This window comes from Bos mutus, chromosome 19 (assembly GCF_027580195.1).
Source record: "Bos mutus isolate GX-2022 chromosome 19, NWIPB_WYAK_1.1, whole genome shotgun sequence".
Classification (NCBI taxonomy): domain Eukaryota; kingdom Metazoa; phylum Chordata; class Mammalia; order Artiodactyla; family Bovidae; genus Bos; species Bos mutus.
In genome coordinates this window covers 50,122,159-50,135,935 of record NC_091635.1, presented here as the reverse complement: position 1 = coordinate 50,135,935, position 13,777 = coordinate 50,122,159, and the positions used below count along the sequence as shown (strand labels likewise).

The 13,777-nt window shown below is 39.4% G+C and overlaps 1 protein-coding gene across 9 annotated transcripts in view; it reads right to left on the bottom strand.

Annotated features, from left to right (window-relative positions):
* BCAS3 (BCAS3 microtubule associated cell migration factor) overlaps nucleotides 1-13,777 on the bottom strand; it is a 595,190-nt gene that overhangs the window by 277,231 nt on the left and 304,182 nt on the right. For all 9 annotated transcript variants that reach the window (XM_070390544.1, XM_070390541.1, XM_070390545.1 and 6 more), the window contains 2 exons: nucleotides 11,176-11,372; nucleotides 5,114-5,211 (listed from right to left, as the gene is read on the bottom strand). In XM_070390544.1, coding sequence (XP_070246645.1) covers nucleotides 5,114-5,211; nucleotides 11,176-11,372 — 295 coding nt within the window. The remainder of the gene's footprint in view (nucleotides 1-5,113; nucleotides 5,212-11,175; nucleotides 11,373-13,777) is intronic.

Here is a 13,777-nt window from a genome sequence, read left to right as displayed (position 1 = left end):
CTATCTGGAACTCTATTAAATGAAAACCATATCATCTATTCAAAGAAATAGCTCAACATTTCAAAAGAACTTTATAGCCTTTATATTTGGGAGTTATTTTAGGAAATAATTTGAACATATTCCTGCCCAAAAAGGTACAGCAAATTTTTATAAAGGGAAAAAAATTCTTTTTTTTTTCTTTTGTCTTTTGGCCATCCTGCATGGCATGTGGGGTCTTATTCCCTGATCTGGGATTGAACCCGTGCCCACGGCAGTGGAAACAGGGAGTCTTAACCACTGGACCACGAGGGAAGTCCCTTGCATTCTTTTCACAGAGGCAGAGAAGAATGGCTAGGTAGGAAACATGCCTTATTGAAGGTTTCAGCAAGAGCTCAAGACCATGACTATAAGACCATGGTGTGTCTATCACCTGTTCTAGTTATGAAAATCATGGAGCTAAGTGACCTCACCACGGTAGACTGAACGGTGTTTCTTATAAATCCCTTTGCTCTTACCACCAGCATCTCTTATGCCCCTGATGGCTTTAAGATACAATAACAAAGTCTGTATGCCTCTGATTGGAATGGCAACTATAGACACATGAAATATAGCCCTTAGGAATATAGTTCCCCCAGTGCATCAGAGAAATCTCTGTAAGATAAAACCATGCCTCCATAAGAATCTCTCTCCAGCAGAGATTTGGCTGCTGTAATAATATCCTTGTTGTCTACCCAACCATACTTTTCTAATAGGTATAATTTCTTTTAAGGAAATGGCAACCCACTCCAGTGTTCTCGCCTGGAGAATCCCAGGGACGGGGGAGCCTGGTGGGCTGCCATCTGTGGGGTCGCACAGAGTTGGACACGACTGAAGTGACTTAGCAGCAGCAGCACAAAATGCCAAATACACAAAGTAGGCACAATTGACCATTATAAAATCAATAAAATCAAACCAGTTTGGGTTTTCTTCAAGCAAACAAATTATTTAGATATCTGCAAGAATTGGGTGCTGAAAGCCTGAGTTAATTAAGTCCTTAGAAATCATTTAGATGACTCCAGTTGTACAGAAAAAAGAACATTTCTCTTGAGTCAAGAACAGCAACAAATACCAGATCTGCAACTCTGTCCCTGTTTAGTGGAGTGTGTGAGGTAGCACCAATACCTGATGTATCAAAGCCTGCTGGAAAGAACAAGAACTTGTTTTACTGCTCTGTCACAGCTTCCCTTCCCCTCCTGTCAACTGCTCAGGAATGTACACCCAAGCTGCTCTCACCACTTCTAATAACATTTTCTCTATAAAATGTTTACTTTAGTAGAGTCTGACAAAGATGTCTGCTCTTCATACAAGTGGGGCATAAGTTTGTCTTTGAATCTCAGTTGCTTTGAGTTCTTTCTTGGTAAACACCAATTTCCATAGTAAAACTACAAACGAGGACAAACAAACTTAGGACGAACCAGATCTTTCCAGGCTCTGCGTGGATGACTCACCAGCAATTAGAGCTGTTATTAAGTTATCCAACAAGTTATGCAGCCTGCACATCTTGGAACAAGAACTGCAGCCACCCAAGTGGGAAACAAAGTTTGAACAGGACCCTGACACTATTTCTACCTTCCTGCCCTTTCAGCCCTACACCTTTACCAGAAGGACACGGGTTACAAAGGACAAACAAAAGCAAGAAATTCTTAGATACCTAACCAAAAGAAAAGTACAAAGGGGAAAACAGGAAGTAATCATGACATGCATTGTCTAGAAATACTGTCTGATTCAGATGCTGATGTTAATCAGTTGGATAGGAAAAATGGAGCAGTTTCTTCAGATCTCATTTTTCTGGGTAGCCTGTGTGTATAGGCAAATCTATGAAGTCCATTTCCAGAATGGCATTCTCCTTAGACAAGAAGGGAACCTCTGACAATTAACTTCGAAATCTGAGGCAGGGTAGTATTTTTTTCAGTCTCCAAATATCAGAGGAAACACGACATGGGAAGTAACATCTACATATAAAACAATTATAGATCTGCTAAGTCTAAAATATACGTATATAAAGAGACAGCAAGAAACTTGTTCACAGGTACCTAAAGGTATGGAATTTACACTATGCCTAAATCATCTAAGTTAATAAGTGAAAAACTTGTAGTTTAATACATCTCTGTGTGAAGGAGTGAAGCACAAACATACCACCTAATCAAGAATCTCTGTAAGAATTTGCCAGCAAGAGTGGCACAATGTCCCACTAGGGATTTTCGTTTCAGTAGAGTAATACTGCGGGACACACAGATACTGAAAGCAGAACATACAGATCCAAGGTGAAAATAATATTTTCACTTTGAAGATGGTCATAGCCATCAGAAGATCTGATCATATCAAGTTGTATTTTTAAATTCTACTCCTTTGAAAAGTAATTTGATGAACAATAATTACACCACCACTAGTTTAGACAGAGCAAGAGCTGTCACTAAAATAAAGGGATAGCTACAAAGTCTGCCACAGGAACAATTAAAAAGACAATATGTTTAGTTGTATAAATTGTTTAAAGGTAAGACACAAAGCAAGGAACCCTGATAAGAGGAGGCGCCACACTGGTCATACCTCTCTAAGCAAAGGCAATCAAAACTCCAGATTAGCATCTTCATAACAAGCAGCTGACTCCAAGGCATGGGTCATAATCAGAGACGTATTTCCTGGTTCAGGAGCAACTAGACTCTTGTTAATAGAAGAATCTAAAACAGAATTTCCCTATAAACCTCTTTTCATAAAGAACCCAAATCAGAGTTTGAGATTAGCAGATGCAAACTATTATATAGAGAATGGATAAACAACAAAGTCCTACTGCACAGCACAGGGCACGGCAGTCAGTATCCCGCGATAAGCCACGGTGGGAAAGAACACGAAAAAGAAACGTACAACTGAATCGCTTCGCTGTGTAGCAGAAATTAACACTGCATTGTAAATCAACTGTACTTCAATAAAATAAATTAAAAAAAAAATCCAAACCATTTATAGTTTATCTTGTTAAATCAATAGAAAAGTAACACTGTTACAACAGTGGCCCCACTAGACAAAATCGATGAAGTTTTGCCAACAAAATATTATCCGCCCACTTAAAAAAATGTGATCAGTGAAAGAGATCCAGACCATTGGAGAGGTGGAAAATAACTCACAGAAGTCTAATTCCTCATCTATGGTGTTCTTTAGCTCAGCTAGAGAAAGCACACGCATTTCATTGCTCTGGCTGTCATTCTGAAAGGGGCTAATGATTTTCTGCAATGAAAACAGGCTGAGAAAAATAATGGAACTTAGTCACCAAGAAGTAAAGACAAGTCAAGCAGAGGCTCAGAGCTGGGAGAACAACATCCGAGAATCTGCTGTGTGTTTCACTGATGGAAACCTAAGTGTTGATAAATCAAGACGTACGATCTATTCCTTACTCAAACATCAACAGGAAACTCTTCTTGCAGCAGAGTTAAACAAAATTATGGAATCAATAGTTCATTGAAATTCCTCTCTGTGGCATGAGAGAACTTTATAAAGAGCTAAAGTTGAGACAGTGCTATATGATATATATAGTCTTTCCCCAGACTATAGCATTGAATATGGCACATTTAATAATACACATGGCAACTGCTTTAGTGACGTGCATTTCATCTAACCAACGGCCAGTTACTTGACTCTAATAATATGGCAGTTTAATAATATAAAAAAACAAACCCCCCAATCAACAAAGCCTGCTACTGTAATCTTGAATAAAACACTTCAGGTTAAAATATATCATTTCCAGGATTCACAGTTGTAAATGATAATTCCATATGAACAGGATCTGTTAAGCATTCTCAGACCGAAACTATCAAAAAGATTTATTAGGTCACCTATCTCAATATCTCTTGCAGTGCAAGTCTAGGGACCTTAGATATTGCTGTGCTGGTTTCCAGGGGACAACCCTGGTTGCCAAGCTAAAGCTGAGGAACAAGTATGAGTCCTCTAAAATACAAGTTTACACTACGGATGAAAGCACAGCCCTCAACGTGGACCGTGCGCTCAGACACAAAGTGCAATCCACTGACAAACAGCTCAGAAAGCCAAGGAAAAGTACAAAACCCATTAGCTTTCAAACTTCGAAACGTCCGGAGACAGAATCAGAAACAGAAGCTTTGGTCTTCTAAAAGTGGCCTTCACAAATCAGTTTTGTGTTTGTTTCCATTTTCTTTCACAGTTTAAGCCTCAATCAGATCAGCTGTCTCCAGGGATTTTGAAATTGCTATAGATTAAAATCCTCTCTGACTCAACTGTTTGACTAATGCCGGGTGTTTAATAATTCTACTTGTAAGAGACTTTTTTTTGATGAAACCCTGCTGTATGCAAGTTTCAGATGCTCCACAGCTGTGCCATATAGAAAGCATCACTGTCCTTACTTTTGTTATCACTGCATTTAGAGATGAGAAAATGTATCATGGAAAACAGTTCTGTTATTTGGCAGATGGGGCCAAAAACAATTTTACAATATTAATTTAGCAACCATCACCTATAGAGGCAAAGACCTATTTCCAGGTACCAAGGATACATATCCGTGGCTTGGTTCCAAGGATAGGAAGTTAATAACTGTTTTAGACGGACTTAAGTTAATGAATTTCTAAATTTCATGCTTTCAATAATAAAGCCATTTAGGCTATAGCAGTTGGACTCTCTGCTTCCACAGATCAGGCACTTTGATACTCCACAGGTTGAGTAAATTGAATCCATATATTGTATTTACGTTCTCTGTCAAGGTTGCTTTTCCACATTTGAGAGATCAAAGGCCAAAACAGTCATCAACCCTGTAGCCTTCAATACTGTGTTCATTACATTTAATCAAGTGCCAACTCCATGGTATCATTCACCAACCTTAACAATATTTAAATGCATGGCATTGTTTAGCAACAAATGTAGGCACAGTATTGTTTTAATACACAAACACACACACAACTTGCCACACTCATGTGCACGCACACTTGCTTGCTCACACGCAGCCATCCCTCCTCATCCTCCTTCCCCAAGAGAAGAGAAAGATGGCAAGAAATATACAATATCTACATTTGCAAGAAAAGAAGTTAAAAAGGCATGGGGGAAAAAGCCATTAAACATTTTGTATGCAGTCTTCTACCTGAGGCAGCATCAATCACGGTGGAAATTCCCCTTCGATCAGACACTGGACGGGATGACCCTGGCATGCTGACTGGGTCAGAGCGGACTGGCTGGATCCTGCAATGCAATTGAATTTAATTCACATATGTTACCAGCATCAAAACTGTCCCATGCTACAACAGACTTTAAATCGGCAATGCTGGAATAGCCCAGTCCATTAAAGAACCATTCACTCTAAAACAAGGCAAATGGGTGAACTGCAGTCCCTAAGGCTCTTTCAAAAGACTTAAAGCACAGTATTCTCTACACTCTGGACCCCTTCTTCTCTTTGTGTGGTTTTCAACAGCTTTTAAACAAGGGGTTGAAAAACGGATATTCATTTACAAAGGGGCAAATGAAATGGAACGAGAGAAGACACAAAACAAATTATGCTGAATCCTTTGACATCTGAAAAGTGTATGTGGAATCTAGAAAAATGGTACATAGGAAGCTATTTGCAAAGCAGAAGTAGAGCAACAGATGAAGAGAACAAGTATATAGACACCAAGGTGGGGAAGGAGAAGTGGGATGAGTTGAGAGACAGAGGCTAACATATATACTATGTATAAAGCAGATAACTAATGAGAACCTAGTGTATAGCACAGGAAACTGCTCAAAGTTGATGGGAGGGGAGTTTGGCGGAGAATGGATACATGTATATGACTGGGTTGCTCTGCTGTGCACCTGAAACTATCACAACTATATTTTAGTGACACTCAAATACAAAATAAAAGGTTAAAAAAGGAAGCTGAAGAGTTTTAAGAATCTTCAAATTCATGAATAGAATCGTTGCCTTCCTTAAAAGATATCAATTGATACAAAAATTTGAGCCACTCCCTTAAAATCCTCAAAGAAAATTATTTTACATATGGCAACAAGCATAGGATAACAAACCTAGACAGCATATTAAAAAGGAGAGACATCACTTTGCTGACAAAGGACCATACAGTCAAAGCTATGGTGTTTCCAGAAGTCATGTACTGATGTGAGAGGTGAACCATAAAAAAGGCTGAGTGCCAAAGAATTGATGCTTATGAATTGTGGTCCTGGAGAAGACTCTTGAGAGTCCCTTGGTCTGCAAGGAGATCCAACCAGTCCATCCTAAAGGAAATCAGTCCTGAATATTCATTGGAAGGACTGATGCTGAAGCTGAAACTCCAATATTTGACCACCTGATGTGAAGAACTGACTCATTTGAAAAGACCCTGATGCTGGGAAAGATTGAGGGCAGGAGGAGAAGGGGGTGACAGAGGATGAGATGGTTGGATGGTATCATCGACTCAATGGACATGAGTTTGAGCAAACTTCAGGAGATAGTGAAGGACAGGGGAGCCTGGCATGCTGCAGTCCATGGGGTCACAAAGAGTCGGATATGACTTAGCGACTGAAAAACAACACAGGATAACACAGCTGTGTTGGGATGTGGCTGCCAGGGGGTTAGCTAAAATCTCTACACTCTAACTGAGTTACCTCCACAATATCACTAATTAGCATGTAAGAATCAATTAGAATGTCAGCAAAATTGCAATTTACTACATATGAGTTTAAGTTGCTTGGGAATGGTAAATCTATTAATGCTAAGAGTCTAGTTCCAGCTGTATTTCTGCACTATTCACTGAAGGATTTCTGTATGGCCCAAAGAGCTGAGAGGCCCAGGCAACTTAAAGGAAAAAAGACTTACCGTAATAGTCTAAGTGTGTATGTTTTGGCAATGCATTCATTCAATAAGTATTTGTTGAGTATTAGTTATGTGTCACTAGTATTCTAGGAACAAGCAGAAACAAAACACAAAATGCAAAGTCTGTGTGCAGATACATGGTATAGCACATGAGCATTCAAGACTGATGCAAAGGAAAACTAATGTGAAAATAAATGAAATAGGTAAAAAAAGCTTGAAAAGAGGAAATGAAGGAATGAATGCATGGTCCACAGCAGAGTGAGAGGATTCTGTGGAGCTGGAACAGAAATTGGACCTCTATACAGTGTTAGGATGATGTATTTATATGCAAAGGAGCAAGAAGATCCCTTTAAAGACAGAAGTAGAAAAAGCAAACCCCTGGATTTGTGGCCAAGCATGATAAATGCAGGTCATCTTGATGAGCATGATTTGGCTTATGCATAGAGTTTATAGAGGATATTGATGAAGATAAGAAGTTGATAAGCACCATAAGACATTACAGAAGCCTGACATTTCAATTACGGACTGTAGAAAAAGGGTCCTCACTGAAAGCACAGTAGGAATGTGTATGTGTTTGTTGTATGAAAGGAAGAAATAGGAGGGAGGTGAAAAATGCATTTGACCTAGCACTGGAAGTTGGAAATGCTGGAATGCTAATAACTGATCACTGCTCTAGCGGTGTACGACCCAGTAGCCCTTCTATATCAGCTTATTTTCCCAAGCCAGTTATGGTGATCCCATCGTCTCATGGTGAGATTAATTAGGTCTGCAATGAGTGGGTCTAAGCAAACGTGGGCCAATAAGAAAACAGGAAGAGTTTACTTAAAGTTTCTAGAAGAGCTGTTTTCTGGGTCTTAATGAAAAACAAGCAGCTAGTCTGTTAGATACGCTCAGTGCATGCAAATTAAAGCTGCCTCCCAGTCTAAATAACTTATGTGGGCTAATAAATTTCCTATTACTAATTCAATTTATACCACTGGAGTTTGAATCAGCCAGGGTTGTGGGTGGAGTGTGCTTTGGGCTAGATGAAAGAAGGCTGGCCAAGAACTGATGTACTGAAACCAGGCACCAGATACACAGGGGTTTAGTCTATTATTCTTCTTAATTTTACAAATTTTATATATGCTTGAAATGTTTCCATAAAAAAAAATACAAAAATAAAAACAAACTGGTAGGGGTGATGAAAATGTCCCAGAATTAGGAGGATGCAGCAGAACATAGTGACTACACTAAAACCACTGAACTGTACGCTGCGCTTTATGTTATATTCATTACATATCATTTAATAACATGATTAAAGTGTGAGGATCTAATGTATCACACAGTAACTACGGTTTTGATAATACTGAAGTTTGCTGAAAGAGTAGAAGTTAAATGTTCTCACACAGAAAGATCACAACATACATATATAAAATGTATCAAACAATGGATGTATTAATTAACTAGATGAAAAAATGAAATGAAGTTGATTTCCCAGGAGCTAACCTTGAATGGAAAACTAGGTTTTATATCTCATTCTTTTACATTATCTATTTCTCAGGTCTATTCATAAATATTTCATTGACCTTTTTCTACATGTTAAATCCCTATTCCAAGTAAGGAGCGGCTGTAAGATTAGCCAGGCTCCCCTGGTGCCTCAGTGGTAAAGAATTCACCTGCCAATGCAGGAGACATAGATTCAATCCCTGGGTCGGGATGATCCTCTGGAGAAGGAAATGGCAACCCACTCCAGTATACTGGCCTGGTAAATCCCACGGACAGACGATATTGGCGGGCTATTGCCCATGGGATCATAAAAGACTCAGACACAACTGAGTGATGAAACAACTCTGAGGTTAGCCATTCCTGATCCCCTCATGGATATGACAGCCAACAGCACACCTGACAGTTGCCATTTTGGTGAGGATACAGGAAGGCAGACTATCACAGCATCATATTGATTCTCAGTGATCTGGGGTACAGGAGAAGGCACTGGATGTGAAGGGCGGTTGCACCAAAAGATCTAAACAAGACTTCACAATTTAAAGGAGAAAGTAAAATCAGCAGCCATAATGCCGAAAGAATTGTAGAACCAGACGTAAGGAGCCAGGATAAAGTGATGGCGCACAGAGACGAGGAGAATATCAGGAGTGGGATTTCTAATTGGATGTGGGGCAGGAAATGGTACTAAACAGGACACGAATTGAAATAATGTGAGATAAGTCTGAATTTTTCATCAAAATTGTGTTCTAATGGGGTTAAGATCTTAACCAAGGGCTCATATGCTCAAAATTTTAAATATAAACTGCAAGCAAAATACAACAAAATTATAAACCTGGGACTAATATAAAGGTTTCTAGTATTTACACATGCTCAACAAATAGGATATAAAAAATTTAAAGATAAATACCAGGAGCTTTGTAGTATAAGAAAAAGGAAAAGTCCCTGAGGAAAATTCTAGAAGGACTTCAGGAATAAACCTCTGTCGGAAGCAGCAAGTTAGAGAGCTCTTAGACAAAGACCTGCATCTGAAATGAGGGGTAACGAAGAAAGCTAGAGGAGGTCCACAACCAAGGAACAGGGCCAGCCCTGGGACTCTGCGCTCCCAACGCAGGGGGCCTGGGTTCAATCCCTGTTCAGGCAACTAGATCCCACATGCCACAGCTAAGTGTATGCTGCAAATAAAGATCCTGCATGCAGCAACTAAGACCCAGCATAGCCAAATAAATAAAAATTTTAAAAACTCAAAGGAACCGAGCTGGGTGTACAGAGCTGGAGATGTTCTCTAAAGAAAAAGGACAGGATCTTATCAGAACAGCAGGTGACAGTCATCAGAAAAAAAAGGCAGGGAGGGTGGTCGCTGAGAATCTTGTAAATAGTAAAGAGAATAAACATAGTTTTATAGGTCCATTTTATTACTATTTAAGTAACAGAATAACCTACAAAAACAGATGAATATGCACTGAATCACTAAGCTGAGAACTGACTCTGCCTGACTTCCTGAAAATGGATCATACTTTATAACTGCTTTCTGGGAAAAATGGTCCAGCATCCACCGAGTTGCCTCACAACTTAAGAAAAGTTCTATTTCTAGAAAGCTGAAGAAAATATAATAGACCCAAAAGAGCAAAAAAAAAAAAAAAAAGTGAAGAAATAAAAAGCGAAAGAAAACTAAAATACTTGAAAAGGTATTACAGGAGACATGTTTCATTCCCTGTGCATGTGTGCTAAGTCGCTTCAGTCGTGTCTGACTCTCTGCAGCCCTACAAACTGCAGCCCACCAGGCTCCACTGTCCGTGGGATTCTCCAGGCAAGAATACTGGAGGAGGGTGCCATTTCCTCCTCCAGGGAACATTTCCAGGGATCGAGCCTGGGTCTCTTATGTCTCCTGCATTGGCAGTGGGTTCTTCGCCACTAGCGCCTCCCGGGAAGCACTACATGAGTTGTTCTTAAAGAGGATGAGATGGTGGGATGGCATCACCAACTCAATGGATGTGAATTTGAGCAAACTCCGGGAGATAGTGAATGACAGAGAAGTCTGGTGTGCTGCAGTCCACGGGGTCGCAAAGATTTGGACACGACTTAGCGACTGAACAGAAAGAAGAAACTAGTCTTAATTCACCTCTACAACAGCTTTTGCCTTAACAAAGAATAAAAATTGGTTATATATTTGTATACTTACAGTATAAAAATTTGTGACTAATGTTGACAAAGAAGTAGAATAAAAACATATTCCCAACATATGATTGGAACACATTTTTCAAACAATTTTTTAAAAAAGAGATGCAAGAAAAAAGTGAGAGGGTTATTTTAGATTGAAATAAACATATAATGTAGAAATTTTTCTGAAAAGAACACAAAGAAAGGAAATCATATTGCATTAGACTGGGCCCTTCATCATCTGTTGTACCTTGATATGTCAAGTCTTGGTATAACAAATTAAATTGCTAAGCAAATTTAAGTTGCAAAAGTCAAAAAGTTCTCAATTATGTTTAAAAAAAAAAACCTAAAAATAAAAAGCATACTCTGTAAACTTTGTATAATGATTCTTACAAGTGAGGATCAAAGAATATATATGATGAAAACACAGAGAGAGAGGATAATCAGAAATACGAGAAAGGCAACATAAAATAGGATGGCTTTTAAAAGTGCACTGAATATTCGATCCAGGAAAGTACAATCTAGAACACAAATATTTATGGGAGGTGATGAGATCTCACGTAAGATCCTCAGTGATTAATAATGAATCACAAGTCACAGTGCAACAACATGTGTTCTGCAACATGACACAGTGTAAAGGGGGGAAATGTAAAGATTATCTAAGATGTTCACCACAAAGGAACATATTAATCTGGTCAAATCTCTCTCTAGTTCTTATTTCTTACCTGAGACTGTTGAGGTCAAGATCATCTGTATCAAAATCTGAAAGGGGCTGTGGAGTATCACTTGGACCATGAGACTGCAACACAGATGAACTGGATGATATGACTGTGGTTTGGCCTGAGGGATGGATGGTTTTGAACTGGAACTGTGGACCCATCCACAGACGTCTGTGGGGTCCGGTATGCGTTACAATTTCTACCTGGAACAGATCAGAAATCATGATTGAGATGTATCATGACCACCCTCTGAGAGCCTTTCATGATCCCCCCATCTCATCTCTGAACGCTCACATTCTCCAAGAAGCCCATCTTAACCTAGTGGGAGAGGGAGAGGGTGTCATCCACAATCAGAAAGTTGTGACAACAGCAGCCTGTATAGACATTCACTACATCCATCTACTGGTTTTTGTCATAATATAATAAAAATTCATTTAGTGTTTGTATGTGTATAAACACACACACACACCCCACACACACACAACGCAAAAATCACACGAATATAAAAGGCCCAGTTGCCTGCCTCATACACCTAGCATCAGCTGCCTAAGGACTACTTTTTTCACTCATTCTAGACAGTCCTTATCACTCTGCGGGCATGCAATGAACACTACACTTGTCAATCCACATATTAAAAGTAATTCCTTCACTGAGGACTAAGCTCATAACAAACGCGAAGTTGTTCTTCAACTATCCAAGGATAAGAAAACGTCTGAAATAATTTAACACTCACAGCCAGTTTCTTTCCACAATTAAATATTGTAATATTTACTATACTTCCCTCAAAATTCCCCCAAATTCACTTTTAAAGGAAGACAGGATTACAAATTTTCTCTCAAACTAGATTTGTCTTCAAAAATACCATTTCTTAACTACAGTGTTTCCTCAGCTCCCATGAATGTTGACATAGGTATTTTAAATGCTGCAGAACAGTAATACCAAAATGCCTTATGAATTTCATGCTCTATGGAAGAGGCAGGGAATGTTGCCAATATTAGACAAAGCAGAGAGGAAGACATGCGGTAAAACCTAAAAATAAACATGTGATTTTATAAACGAGCGACTTGAATAAGAGACTAAATATGCAAACCTTTGGTGAGACACTATTTCTCAATGTCTTATAATTGCTACATCCACGTCTATACACACAGTTCATAGAACTGACTTCCCATGGGCCTTAGTGTTGCCCTGAGTTCTTCTATATTTAATCACATTTCTCTGATTGTGGTGATTAATTCTTAACAAAACACAACTGAAAAGGTTCTCGGAGTGCAGCTCCGTGTTTGTGAAGTCCTAACGGGCAAAAGCACCATGGTCTTGGAACAATATCCACATTCCCGCTAATCACGGGGAGAAAACGACTCAGATTTAGGACAGTGATTTCTCATTCAAGGAGTTGTATTCAGCAACATAAATGAGGCCACAGATAAAGCATGCTGTGTATTTTAAGCTCAAAACCATCAGTGTCACAGAGCCGAGAGGTAAACAGATGCCTGTGCAATTTCACTGAGGCGATGGCCAGATGTTCCAGCTCATCCTCCTGTTGTGTGCAGTACAAACATATTGTGTATACTTTCACACTGACAGCACACATTACCCCTTTTTCTAATTGAAAAGTTGAAGTGAAGGACAGTGGTTTCTCTGCCAGCATCCTTTTTCTAAAAGCTTCGTTTGTGGTATCCTCAAGAAAGGATGCACCTCCATGTGCAACCTAAAGGAGCTTTTCCTGTGAGTATTTTCAGTGTGATGAAATGTCTGTCACCTAGAAATAATTTCATTCTCTGGTTTCCAGATTCCCTTTAGTAGTTTGGGCTCTCCTCCCTGAGAAAGCAGTGAAACTGCACCCGGGCCCCTAGGAGGCACCTGTCTGCTGAAAAGCCGCGGGATTTGGTAATCCGAGACCCGGTCATTAACTTCGCCCAGTGATGTCAGACTTGAAACAGACATAACAGCATCTGTAATGAAGTCACTTGTAATCTCATCATTTTGAAATCTGCCCGAGTATCTTTTATTTCAAAGCCCTTGAGATGAAGACAGCTTCACCTGGCAGGGGGAGGAAGGGTCAGTGGAAGCTGTTACAGGACTGGTTTGGAGACCCTTGGAAGCCACGTTACAGGAGCTTAGGAAAGGAAGGCCAGACCAGCACTTGGGCAAATTAGGAGGCAGAACTTCCCTAATCAAAGTCTGGGCCCAGTCTTCAGAAAATGTTGCCTCCACAAAAGAAAGCCTGAAGATTGCTGAATGGCTTCACCATTTTAACCAGGCCAGTTCTTATCTTAATCCAAACAGTCCATCTGAAATCCAGGGTTCTGGGGGATATAAATGGCTTGTTTGAAAGATATTCGTACTTTATGTTCTCTGCATGAAAGCTAATGTACACACACATATATGTATATGTGTGTATAAAATATATGTATATGTAGCCCTGCAGCAGTATTTCTGAGAAATTCTTAATATGGAAAGATGATTAATTCTTGATGATCCTAAAAATAACCCGAATTCTGCCCATTTTCCTCTAAGGAAAAAAAATTTTTTTTAATTTCGAGAATAAAGAGAGAGAAATGGAGCTCTGTTTTCTGTCACCTTAATAGACCCGATGTTTCCGAGT